General features: G+C 40.4%; 1 protein-coding gene across 1 annotated transcript; it reads right to left on the bottom strand.

Moving 5' to 3' along the window:
• Positions 1–1,202: 1,202 nt before the first annotated feature.
• On the bottom strand, positions 1,203–11,170 carry LOC128738386 (esterase B1-like). The gene is made up of 5 exons (XM_053833469.1): positions 10,394–11,170; positions 10,204–10,331; positions 2,305–2,441; positions 1,646–2,237; positions 1,203–1,586 (listed from the first exon to the last, which is right to left on the bottom strand). The coding sequence occupies exons 1-5, from the start codon at positions 10,979–10,981 to the stop codon at positions 1,286–1,288; spliced, it is 1,746 nt and encodes a 581-aa protein (XP_053689444.1). The 5' UTR covers positions 10,982–11,170; the 3' UTR covers positions 1,203–1,285.
• Between the last annotated feature and the right edge of the window lie 2,929 nt (positions 11,171–14,099).

Below are 14,099 nucleotides of genomic sequence, written 5' to 3'. Positions count from 1 at the left end.
CTGCATACTCAATCAATGGGCTTTATTCAGCACTATTTTTTGAAGAACTTTTCCTTAGACACCGTTGAAATCCGAGCTACCATTTGACCTCTAGCATGTTTTGAAATATTGGGTTATTTTTCAAAAAAACGCTAAAACATGCTGAGATAGCATACTTTCAAAATTCATAGAAAATTCAAATTTTGTCATATTGATCTAAAATTTTGGATTTGAACACTTCAATAGTATAGAATCACAGGAAAAATACAACGGAGAGTCGAAATGAACTTTCATTTTTTGGCTGCTGGCCAGCGATTCCCCACTATGCATCGTATCAACAGCATATTCAACAACAGTCCTTCGTATTCAGAGCTCGATTATGTTTGATTATCTCATTGACGGACATACGGATAGTTGATCAGGTTAAAAATCTTGGCATCTTACTCGACTCCAAACTTACGATCAACGCTCACCGTTCTACAGTTATTTCTAAACCATCCCAGCAGCTTGGTCCGTCCTGTATTTGAAAATCAAGTGTAATACGGCAACTTTCTCAGCTCACCCGGGCTTTAAGAATCGAACGTATCCCGAGAAGATTTATCCGTATGGCTCTTAGAGATTTACCTCGGCGACATCCTGAAAATCTCGAGCCATGTCCGGCGGCACGTTACTGTCTACTTGGCTTGGACACTTGAGAACGGCGCCGGAAAGTTCAGCAGGCAAGGCTAGTGGCGAAAATCCTAAACAACGACATCGTTTCACCGATGTTACTTTCAAAAGGATATTTTCGTGCTTCGCAAAGATCTTTACGAACCATTGCGTTGTTGCATACCGAGTTATATCGTACAACGTTTGAATATCACGAACCAGTGACTGTGTGCGGATTTTCTCTTGGGTTGAAGAACTTTTCGGGTTTGGAGAGTCAACTGGAAAATTTACGATCATCGTTGATAAATTGTTTAAATGAATACATATACAAAATTAATCAATGCGGAACATTCTCCGGGATGCTTGGTAATCCGGGATAAGCCATTTAAATCTGGTACGTCTGGTCAGCCCAAGTCTAAGCAGAGATTGTCGAGCACATGTCAGATATGAACTAGCGTATTTGAGGTCATCATTAAGTCTGATTCTTACATGACATATTAATATAAACTATGTCATGACTCGGTAAGTAATACAACCAACATATACATTGATTATATTTCATAGAAACCATACAATTTAATTCTACCCTTATTTACATGAACATCGAATGAACATTCTTAACCGCTACATACCCTATGATCACATGAATATTACCACTTTACAAAAATCCTTTTCTGTACCGTTTTAGCAGATCCCTCCAGAGCTTCATCCGTTCCGGGTATGGATTTTGAATCATTCTTGGATTGGTATCGATTTCCAAACAGTCTAAGCTAAAGTCATTAGAATGTTCGTTCATTTTAGCAATGGGCTTCCATTTGACGCCTAGGCTTTCGTTTGTTTCCTCGCTGTCATCTGGCGTAGGATCCCCATATTTGGCAAAATTACTCCATAGTTTCACGAACGTGTTGCGTACTCGACATTCCGCGCTGTTATCCGGAAGGTTAGGTAAAAAGTAGGGACTAAAATGCAAAAAAAAAGGTTTCAAAAGGTCATAATGAAATCAGCTAATTTATCTTACCAGAAAATGTAAAAACAATCATCACCATGACAAGCCCCTTTGGTTTGAGTTTGGTTGAACAGCCGCTTCGCAAAGCTAAACCGGCCATCAAAGGTAAACCGATAGTGATAATGCGGTATTCTCGGTTGATACTTTGCCATCCATTCTGCGCTGATCAGCGAATTGGTGATAAAATAATTATCCGACATCACGTCACTAATTTGATCGTACGTGCTTTTAGAAACCGGCCGATCACCGAAGTAGAACTGCCGAATGGATTTTCCTAATTCAACACGATCCAGCTCCTCGGAAGACCCCAGCAGCTGGGGAACGAACCGTTCCGGCTCGCTGTTTCCCAGATGAATTCGGCTACTCATCAGAAAGAGCGACAGGATGCCTTCGCCGCTGTTGCACCCATCGATGATGGGCATATCGAATGTGTCGAATGTTTTCATGATCTCCTCGGGGGTCCGGGTGATTATACTATCCTCGCTGAGTTGATCTTCGATTACCGGCATAAAGGCAAATTTCACACCCATTCGTTTTTCCTCACTCGTCAAGACTTTGTGCTGGTTTTTAACCAGCGCAGCGGCCGGTGCTTTCAGCAGTGTTTCTATGGAAGGTAAATTAAGGAGGATTAGAGATGCGGAGAAGTGCATCGAATTTGTTTATGTCATTACGCAATGCTTCTTCGTCGGAGTCACCAACGTAACCGAGAGTCTCGGCTAATTTTCGCGCTTTTACACTGCCAGATGTTTGGAAAAATGTTTCGCTGCTGGGAATTCCACTTTGGCAAATAACGCGATGGAAGTACTTTCTGCGAAAGAAAAAGAAAATGTAGGATTTATTTAGATTGTATCTTTCAAAGAATGAAGCAGTGAAGGTAAGTAATGGCATTAGTAAAAATGCGATTTTTTAATTTAAGTTCAAGTTAATGCAAACGTTACTAAACTATTCATGCTTATCAGAAGACAATTTCAGATTTTTAAGTGAATAATGCTTCTGTATTTCAAATGATAATGTCAATTAATCAGGTAGATTTTTTTTACTAATTTCACAATTTTATAGAGACTACATTTCGCAAATCTGTTTAGCATTCTTAGAAGTCCGGCATTGCGGAAAGAACCGCGCGTTCTCTTTTTAGTACGTATCAATGGAGACGCATTGTTCAATTAAAAACTTCTAATGAACAAATGAAACGAACGCATTGTTCAGAAAATCCATGGAAAAACTGGCAAATTTCCGCAACGTATCAAAAGTCGTATGCATTTTGTCTGGGCTTTATAAATTCAGTTAGATTTTTGGACGATGCACTAAGGGCAAAAATTAGCCGAAAAATGATAGCCGAGATGAAAATGCCACCCAGAAGCGAGCAATTGGATTTTTACTTAACTGAAACAACGAAACAATAATCGGCATTAGAACACGCATTACGAATCTTATGCCAATACCCGGGGCAATGCGCCAACAGATGCTGCCGATCTTCAAGATAAAGAAACTTTTTCAATCCGCTGAACAGCGTGACTGAGGAAATCCGGAAAGGCGACATTCAATTCCATTTAGGCGATTTCAATTTGAAGAATGGCTTTAACAACATGAACCATGAATGCATCATGGGACGCCATGGCCTAGGAGAAATGAGCAAAAACAGGGAATTTATTACAGATTTCTGTGGGAATATCAGCATAGCACAATGGGCGGATCTACGAGAGGATCAGGCCCGAACCGTTAGTGAATTCTTCACGGTACGAAATCGATGACATTTAACTCTGTTGATCTTTTTCAATTCAAATGGTGCTATTCGAGTTTATTTCCTGGCCTTTGAGTTAGTTTAAATCGCTTTAATTAGGTTTTACTATTTATTTAGAGATGAAATTGGCAAAATAGACTGTTCTTGCATTTCGCATAATATGGATGGAATTTGATTCTTCTGATGTTTAGACCACATTTGGAAGTTATTTGAGTTCATTTCATGGGTGGCAAATCAATTTTTATACGAGTAATTCTCGCTGAAGCGGGGCCACTACTGACACCAGGCCTTCAAATATTGGAACTTTTGCGCTTAATTGGTTGAAAATGGTTAAAAAATAAGAATTACACTTTTAATGCCTCGAAATAGTGGACCCCTCGTTCGCCAAGGGGCCTAACAGTTTCAAAAAAAGTTGAATTTTGAGCAAACCCCTGGCCTGGTTCTGTAAAGAAGAAGAACAGGGCTTTCAAATAGAGTAAAAATTTTTTTGGTTGCCATCTTGGATTTAGTCGCCATATTGGATTTTATCAAAAAATCGCTGTTTTCACCATGAGCCTCCCAACCCATTTTCATTTAAGACCACCATAGGAAAGCTGAGAAGAAATGCTACAAGATGAGCTCCGAAATGCTGAGAAGATGGGCTCCGTAGTGATGGTCAGAATGCAGGATCGCGTAATGGACTAGAAAGCGATCAACGAGAGGATTTGCATACTGATGATAAAAGGTCGTTTCTTCAACTACACCAACATAAACATGTATTGTCTACATGAGGGTAGACCCGACAACGAGAAGGAAGCGTTCTATGTGGAGGAGCTGGAGGCGACGTGCAACAGTTGTTCGACACGGGGACATCAAGATCGTCATCGGGAATATGAACGCCCATGTCGGAAGTGAAGCAATGTATAGACCGGTGATCGGATTCCACCGACACGAACAATAACGGCCAGCGATGCATCAACTTAGCAGCTTCCCGAGGCTTGGTGATCAGAAGAACTTTCTTTCCCCGCAAAAATATTCACAAAACCACCAGACATACGAACCTTGAACCAAATCGACTGTAATCTCATCAATGGCCGATTTTTCTCGAACATCACTAACGTACGCTTCCTACGGAGTGCGGATGTCGACTCGGACCATTACATTGTTGGAGTACATCAACGGTTTATACCTGGCGACAAAGCCGCTCTCCTCGATTAAACATTTGGCAATTATCCACCCCGCGAGTTGCGAAGAACTACGCACGCGTACTGGATGAAGCTCTACCTTCCTATATGGAGCTGGGTGCTTCGACCCTCGAACACGGATGGAGCCGTCAATGAGGCCGTAACCGTGGTGTTAGGTGAGGAAACCTTGAGCCCACGAAATGATTGATTTGATAACAATGCCAACAAGCGATAGAGAGGGAAAGAAGAGTTTGGAAAAACTATGTAAGCATTACCACGAAGCAACATTTGGTCAAGTATCGACGAGCGCGGAATGAGTTGATCACGAACGCCAGAAGAAGCACAGAAATCGTGAAGAGCTAAAACATATATTCCGGGCTACTAACACGCGCAACTTTTACGAGAATATGAACCAAACTCGTAACCTGTCATGTGTAGGGACGAGGGAGGGAATTTTATCACAAACGAGCGCAAGGTGGTCGATAGATAGAAGCAGCTCTTCGATGAGCATCTCAATGGCGATATAACAGAACGAGAAAGAACGTGAGTTAACTTAGGTCCCAGATAACACAAGATCGTAATAGAAAGCCCCTCGTCAAGTCGCATGTATGTCAATTTTACATTGGGATTGCATAATGATTAGAGTATGTCAAAGCGAAGTGTACAATAAGTTGTTTTGCAGTCGTGCGTGTCGTCATATAAAACTTATGGTTGTAAATTATAAAGCAGTATAGATAATTGTAACATTTAGTTTTAGCTCAATCGTATATTGAGGAGTATTAAGTTGCGTGTTATAAAAACTGTTGAATAGAATGCAAGATAGAATTACAAATGCTTGTCAAAATTTTGGCACGCCTGTTACCTCCATTTTACTACTTATATATGGGTCATTCCACGGGAAATTTACAGTCAAATTTTTTTTCTCTTCGGAATATTTTTTCTACGTTCTTTGTTCAAAAAAAATCGACACGTATTTTTGTATTTCGATGTTACTGTTGGAATTCGCAAGATATGATTTTTTAAAGTATTGTAATCCGAAAAAATCACTATTTTTTAAATACTGATTGTAAACATAGTTTGTAATATCAAAAATGACTTTCTACCAGATGTGTTCACTATTTCACAAGCTTTCAAAATTGGTATACCATACCTCCTCTCGATTGTTTTTCAATAGTTAAATAGGGTAAGTGTACCAGTAGTGGCGTATTTAGTAGTAAAATTTCAAAATTTATGGTCGAAATACAGTAATATCAGAACAAATATACATGCACACGCGCACGATATGATTGAAACATTCTTAATCTTACTAAAAATGCCGTTTGGAATCATTAAAAATTCAAACTTTGTTAAAGAGAAAGATTTTTTCTACGATCATTGGTTTGCCTATAGTGGTGGTATGGTTGCTACCGAGGTCCCTAGATTGGAGGCATCGCGAGCCCATAATGGAGGCAACACATTAAACATTCAATTACTGCAATAAAAATTTATATAAACTGGTTCTGCTTGTTTGTATGAGCTTGTGTACTTACTTTATATGCTCGACAGATTTAAATTTCTTGAATTCATGAATAAATAATATCAGAAAAAGATAAAATTCAGAACCTATTTTAGCAGCTATGCAAAATTAAATTTTATTCAGAAAATCTTAACAAAACCAGTGGAATATTTCTATAAATTTCATTTTACCACTAAGAGAAGGGACGATTATTTCAAGTAAACGAGTATTACCCAGGTGCAGATTATATAAACGTTATCTAGAAGCATAATTGCGTTATATCTAGTGATGGGCGTATTTTATTGAAGTACCACCACTATTGGTACTACCTCCACTAAGGGTACGCTTACTCTAGTGCATTTTTATAAACAATTGCAATTTTTTCAAAGTTGGAGCTTTTTTTCTCGATTTTTTTACTTTAAAATATTTGTTCATCTTTCTCGAAGAAGCATGCAAAATTTGGAAATGGAGAAATGAAAACTCTAGAAGTTATGAATTTTTATGTCTCAGCGCGTGTGTTAATGTGAAGCGAGCGGTAATGCTCAATCGATGTTCCAACCCACGGGCAGCTTCATAACGAGGCCGCCTTTGATGCTATTAAGTGTAACGTGTCGTGTTTTTCGACATTTCCTTAATATTTTTTGAAACGATGGTTTTACAATTGATGGAGGGACGGTAGCGGAAAGTAATAAAATTTTTTGGGAAAAGAGAGGAAAGAGTGGAAAGGAAGGGGGAGGGTAATAGGTAGCTACACTTAACAAGTTGTTGTTGTGGCTCCTATCTTTTGTCCAATGCTGGAAGGTGCATGGGTCGAACCAAGCTGTAATCAGAGATTATAACCGGATTTGAACCCACAACTCCCGCTCGCTGGTACCCGTGTATCTTTGAACGATAGAGGCGCTGGACAAAAGGAGACTGCGCAACCCCCCTTATTAATGCAGCGACCGATCTGGTTTTGACGTAGGACTACGTCTTTGTTTACTATACTGGGACTGGGTAGCACTTTGTGAAAACGAAAATAGAAGTGTAACGTTTGAATGAAAGATTTCAAATGCTAATAACTACTAAACTTCTGAACGAAACTGAACAATTTATGCGTCGTTGGATAGATAAAATGACCAGCAATGTTTTAGGGGGTGTAAGAGGGAGGCTTCTATACAAATGAAACACAAATTTCCTCATAACTCGAGAACTAATCAAGCAAATGGAACCAAATTTGGCAAGTGGGGGTTTCAGAAGGCAGGATTAATTTTCTACGGTGTACTGAGACCTTTTCTCCTTCTAAGAGGGGGGGGGGCTCCCGTACAAATGAAATACAACTTTCCTCAAAACTCTAGAACCAGTCAAGCAAATGGAACCAAATTTGGAATGAAGGGTTTCAGAAGGCAAGATTTTTTTCTATGGTAAATTAAGACCCCTCCCCTCTTTAGGAGCCCACCCATACAAATAATATTCAAATTTCTTCATAACTCGAGAACTATTCGAGCAAAAGGAACCAAAATTGGCTTATGGGGGTTTTTGGAGGTAAGATGTTTTTCTATGGTACTGAGACCCCTTCTTCTTTTAAGAAGGGGGGCTCCCATACCAATGAAATACAAATCCTCATAACTCTAGAACTAATCGAAGAAATGAAACCAAATCTGGCATGTGAGGGTTTTTAGAATGCAGGAATTTTTTCTATGGTATAATGAGACCCATCCGTCTTTTAACAGGGTGGGAATTTTTTCTATGGTGGATTAGAACCTTTGCTTTTTTAAGAAGGGGAGATCCCGTACAAATGAAATATAAATTTCTTCATAACTCGAGAACTAATCAAGCAAATGGTACAAAATTGGGCTTGTGGGGTTTTTTGTAGGCAAGAATTTATTTATTTTATGATGCTTTGAGACCCCTCACCCCTGTGGTAGGTTGATAATTCATTACCATTTCAACCTTTATGATGCACACAAGAGATTTTTACAAGAAATTTCTATGTCTCAAAGGTTGCAGGCATTGTACTTATGAACCTCCGTCCACATATTTTCAAAGCCACCATCGCATTGAATGAAGAGTTGGATCTGAATATTTCGCTCTTCTCTTTTAAACATTCACTTAAACAATAGCATTCACAGATTCTTATAAACATACATATGCCAGAAATGCAGTTTACATAAGTCTTTGATCTGATGATCTGATATAGTCCTACGTCACCCTTTCGTACAACCCTTAGGGCTGTATACCTAGTAGTTTTTGGGTTATTTTAAGACACACAGATTTTGCTTCTTCCTCCGTCAACTGTAGAAACCACCGACCGAAAAGTTTTTATCTAACTTGTTTTTACTTTCAGGACGACGACTACTTTGCCTTACGTAAGAGTCTCGATCAAGGAGCATACGCCGCCGCACAAAACTGACGATGTACAAACCGTTAATCAGACCGGTAGTCGTCTACGAACTTGGGACTGTAGCTTTGCTTATTGAAGACATAAGTACACTTGGCGTATTTCAACGTAAGGTGTTGCGGACTATTTTTGGCGGAGTACAAACGGATAGCGAAGAGTGGGGTAGGTGTATGAATCACGAGGAAGTTGGGAGACTACGGCGGGCCGGTCATGTCGCAAGGATGTCGAATGAAATTCAATGTCTTCAAGAACCAGGAATAGAGGGGCACAGCGTGCTAGATGGTTTGACCAGGTTGAAACCGAGTTGCGTGTGTCGAGACCAGCGATGCCAACCTTCCAGACATTAGTGCATGCATAAATTTGGGACCCTATCATTTTCTTAGCAGTGTTTTATTTTCTCAGTCTAATTTTTTGTATAACAAAAATAGTTAGTGGAGTACTTTAAGGTTAAGCAACATTAGTAAAACCAGAATTCACAGGAACTGAAATAATTGGTGGGTCCCAAATTTATGCATGCTCAAATGTCTGGAAGGTTGACATCGCTGGTCGAGACACGCAACGAATTGGCGACAAGTAGCCCAAGATCGAGTACAGTGGAGAAGAATTCTTGGTACGCCAAGAGCCGCCCCGGTTCTCTGCTGGTAGAAGTAAGTAAATTAACGGCCAATTCGATCAAACGCCGCTTTTAATCTGTATAAATAACATTGATTTGTTTTTTGTCTTCCATTTATATAAATACACTTTAATATAAATTCTAACATATTAGTAAAGACGGACCGACCATGCTTGAAACAGTTCTGAGCCTGAAATGTAGTTCTTAGTGCGAGACAGTATCACTGACTAATATTTCAAATAATTTAGATGCCGCAAAAAGGACTGCTGTACTAATGTGAAGAGCCAGAAGTCTGCCATAAATTTTGGCATTTTTTCTGCTGGCCCCTGAAGTCCGGCCAAAGGAGAATCCACACCGTAAAGGAAATTACGTCATTATCATATACAAGGTTCTAAAACTGGTTCACCAGGCATTCCACTAGAATTTGCAAATCTAGCTGCAAAGGTTTGACCGAAACTAACTAGAAATGTTCATTTACGTTTATGTTCCTTGTTCCGTGCTTATTTTTGCAGGGCCATTCTAACAGCCTCTCCCAGTCGAGATTTGAACATACGACGACTGGCTTTTTAGACCAGCGTCATACCTCGAAGCCAACTGGGGGCCATAGAAAACTGTGTGTGTTCCGAAAATGGAACAACTTTATAGTGTTCACCTGTTATAAATGCTGAAACGAAAAACGATGGTTCTATTGTTTTTTTTTTAGCAAAAACATAAGTGTATGTCCATATTCTCCTCAAGCCAGTATATTATGTCATTTTTACAACGTATTTAACTTCCGCCCAAGTGACCCCACTTGCCCGCATTTCCCCCAAGTGGCGCTGAAATTGTCGTTCCACACGCACTCCGAACAGAGATATGAAGGCCAATTAATAGACACGCCAGCATAAAAAGCGGCAAAAAGGTCACCATGTGTGCCATGTGTGACATCACCGGCAAGCATTCGTCGTTTGAGATGTTTGTCAAATTAGACTCGGCGCTCCACGGAACAGCATGATATGCTGGATTTAGCTAGTACACGGCTAATGTAGAGAACGCCGACTGGCGGCTTGATTATATCCAATCCATTACGTTAAGCGCAGAATGAGTCGTCACCTTCTGCCTGGCCGGTTATCTTTTGTTATCGTAATCTAATGGATACTGTTTGCACTAATCCAATAAAGTGTGTTTACTAAACCTACCTCGAGTTGGGTGATAGGTAGTGCAAATAGGCGGAAATACTGCCGGCACTCTCGCCAAACAGCGTCACGTTGTCGGGATCTCCACCAAATTGAACGATGTTTTCTTTAACCCATTTGAGAACTAGCAACTGCAAAAAATGTCACATTTTTAGGGGTAACAATAACAGAAACAAAGAGTCCGGTAAATTACTTGATCTTTCAGTCCGGCGTTGCCGTAAATTCCTGCCTCCGGCAGGCTGAGAAATCCGAAAGGCCCCAAGCGGTAGTTCATGGCGATCGCAATCACCCCCTCCTGAACCAGATAGATCGGATTGTAAACAATGCTACTGCCGGATCCTGCCAGAAAACCACCGCCATGTATGAAAACCATAACGGGAAACTTTCGTTTCTCGCTGGTAACTTCAGCGGTGAAATCAGGCGTGTATATGTTCATGTATAGTCCTTTCTCCGAGCCGACGACACGTTTTGTGAACAAATCCTCTTGAATGCAATCACTTCGATCCACCAGACACTCGACGACGGGCGTTGAGAAGGCATCCAGCGGGACCGGAGGCCTAAACCGCAGTTCCCCAAGCGGGTGCTTCGCATAAGGGACACCCTTAAAGTAATGGTATCGCGATCCATTTGGTAGCGTTGCCGTGACACCGCGAAGTTTTCCTTGGCGTACCGTTACTATCGGACGATCGGACGGAGGCCATAACTTGAGCAGCTTTGCCTTGAGGTAAAACGCCGCGGTGCTGAACGCTACCTTCATCACAGTTAGCACGAATTCGAACATTTCTGATTGGATGTTATTAACGGTCCATTATTACCAATTAACAATATATTTCACACCGAGGTCACTCTCCGCGTACGCCGTCACGAATTTTACTGCTGCTGCTGCTGCATTCAATGGTCGGAATGGCAGACGCGCCGCGCAAAACAAGTTAAATCGTTTGCACACGGTTTCGCTCAATGTTCGCTCGGTTCGGAGGAGGAAACGTAAATGAGTATTCTTTTACAAGGCACATCGCCGCCAACCTATATGTTGAATGTTGATGTTTTGCTTTGCACGACCGACGGCCGACCGATGGACCGACGGTCGTTGGGCGGAATTTCTGGTTGGGCAGTTGGGGCGAATGAAAATTTTATTTGTTCTGTGAGTGCGTGGAGGCTTCTCGGGTGCGTGGACTTGGTTTTCAAATTATTTAAATTTATGGCCGGTAAAGAAGTTTTATTACCTTACCCAGAGAACGAGACTGGTGCAATCGATACTGGTAGTGTACGATTTTCCGTTTTACCCGAACCGAGTGACGTCCGGCACGATCGTCACAGCCAGTCAGCGGTACAGACAGTGCAGTGGGGCACGCTAGAAGCACATAAGCGCAGCTGGGAGAGACCGGTTGTTTCGTATTACGCAAAGTCGCTGTCTTGGTCCGTCACGCAAGCATGCATCCATTAGGGTGACACACATTTTCACTTATGCCTTTCCTCTTTTAGAAATAGTATAACAACACTTATGCTCTACATCTACAACAATCTACAACATCTTATACCAACGCGTTTGGCATTACAACATGACCGCCCAATACATAATAATTTAGTAAACGAAAATGATTGGAAATGCGCTTGACCACGGTCACGGTCTTGCACTTTTCCCAACAATTCCGCCGTAGCCTACGCAAGGTAGCTTCACTAACCATTGCCACACTGGCCTGCAGGCAACCGTCCGTCGTATCGGAAAACCTACTCGCGGACTCGCGGTCAGCATGGGTTCGTTGCGGCGTTGGTTGTGCTCGTTCGCGTGTACATACACCTATTCTTCCTCGATTTCCTCGCGGTGCGGTTGATCGGTAGGTACGGAATTTGTTTGCTTTCACACCGTATGCATTCGGCAATAAACAATTAACAGCAGCAGCAGCATTTATGGAAACCGTTTGTTTCCAGCACGAGTCGGCATATTTACAATACATTAATTGATTTATGAATACGTCATAAATTCGCTTCTCCTCTGCTTATCGGGGGGATAGCCACCGCTGCGAGAAAGCAAATATTTTCATATGTGTATCGCGTTTGCAACGATGTCCGATATTTGTGCATGCTTAAATTTGGTCGTTTCGATAAGTAAATTTTTTGATCATTTTTCATCTATTATTATAGCGAAATGTCTATTCATTTTATTTTAACGATTCTTGAAAAAGATATTATTGTAAAGAAAACGAGAGATTTCAAGTTTATGCATGCACTAACATCTTTATATTCAACATCGTTGCGTGTCAACATGGTTTCAGGGTTCGTATTTAAACTAAGCAGCTGAGAAGCTTGAACTGAGTAGCGTGCCAGCAGTAAGGAAATGCGAAACAAGTATTCGTCATTGGTTCCATCTAACCAATTTTAGTATTATCATTATCGATATTATTTCTGGTCTTGGTTCGAAGAATTGATACGATATGAAATATCCATTTCGAAATCTGGGCAAATGACGACTATTCACGACACATAAATTTACCACTGCAACAAGCATTTTGGTCCGCTTTCAGCGTCGAGAGACAGAGAGCTCAGGGTTCACAGAGTTGGTCAGAATAGAGCAATCGACGGCAGACCATGACTAAAATATGCAAGGCACATTCGTAAGCACCAAAAGTGTTGATCTAATGCAGAAACGAATAGTTTATCTCCACAAAGTTTCCTGCTTCACCAAATTGGATGCAACAGAATAAGTTTTTTTAAATAACAAAACAAAAATTAAATCATGATAAAAATAACCATAAAAACTTTTTTCTACTTTGACGAATTTCAAGTCGACTCAAAACCGGTACTTGCGGAATAGCAAGCTTTCGATGTTTCAGTAGTAATGCAGGCTGTCTTTAATACAGATTCAGTTGATAGCTTCCCTTCTTGGCCGTCTTGTCTACTTCGATTGCTGCAAATTAACTCTATCAGATTAGCTGTAGTTTAGCTCGGAATGGTGTCACACAGAATGAAAACAACCTGGTTTCTATTAAACGAGATTAAACTTTAATCAACTAGGCAAGCTAGATAGTTGCGGTTGAGTTACAAAAACAGCTACACTAACTTACAATAAGGGCAAAGAAATTAACAAGAAATGCTTTCAAAACTAGCCAGTTAGCTTAGCCAGTACGATGCTGGTCTAACAAGCCAGTGGTCGCATGTTCGAATCTCGGTTGAGCAGTGCGGCTAGAGTCAGTAGGTTCGTTGCACTAGCCTCGTAATTGTCTTGTACTCTAATAACCGATTGCGAAGACTGTCGTTAAGGCAGGTCAAGTCCTAAAGACGTTTATAACCCAAGCCTTTTTTGGACTAATTTGAACTTGAAAGTTTACCTCAAGTTGGACAAGGATTTGAAATTAGATACGAAGTTTTACTTGAAATTAAATTGACACTTTTCATCTTATTCTCTCTCACGGTTTACCTCATTTCTGTTCCGTTTTTTTCTTTTCCAGTCCAGTTTTTCCTCTGTTTGTTCTGTTTTTTCTCCTTTGACGGATTTCACGTCAACTCGTTTAGGGGGTTGGCAGCACCCTCTCAGATTTCAATGAAACTTTTTGTGTGTAAAGAGTTCATGTAAATAAACAACTTTGCATACTTAGTTTTTCGAAAATTGGTCTAGACTAACTTTTGGAAGGGGTTTAACTTTTTTTCTATTTTTTATTATAAAAAATAACTCGAAAATTATAGGATCTACGGGTGACTTTTAGAAAATCTTCTGAGTTTTCATAAAAAATTATTGAAAAAAATAAAAATTAATTTCTTCACCGTGAAAAAAAATGCCGTGAGCCTTTAAAAAACTGAAAATCGATTTTCCAAAAAAGCCTTATCAGACATTGATGAAATTTTTTGAAGATAGATAATTATATGGCCTACAATTCTTCCATACAATGCAAAATGGACATATT

This window comes from Sabethes cyaneus, chromosome 2, assembly GCF_943734655.1.
Source record: "Sabethes cyaneus chromosome 2, idSabCyanKW18_F2, whole genome shotgun sequence".
In the NCBI taxonomy this organism is placed as follows: domain Eukaryota; kingdom Metazoa; phylum Arthropoda; class Insecta; order Diptera; family Culicidae; genus Sabethes; species Sabethes cyaneus.
The sequence above is the reverse complement of the archived record's forward strand: the minus strand, read 5'-3'. Positions and strand labels throughout refer to the sequence as shown.

Bases quoted from the DNA above. Each gene is read 5' to 3' on its own strand.
- LOC128738386 (XM_053833469.1), bottom strand. From the start codon at position 10,981: ATGTTCGAATTCGTGCTAACTGTGATGAAGGTAGCGTTCAGCACCGCG. The intron at 2,442-10,203 runs GTAGGTTTAGTA...TTTCTTTCGCAG, and splicing joins TACCTATCACCCAACTCGAG to AAAGTACTTCCATCGCGTTA. The intron at 2,238-2,304 runs GTAATGACATAA...TACCTTCCATAG, and splicing joins CTCCGACGAAGAAGCATTGC to AAACACTGCTGAAAGCACCG.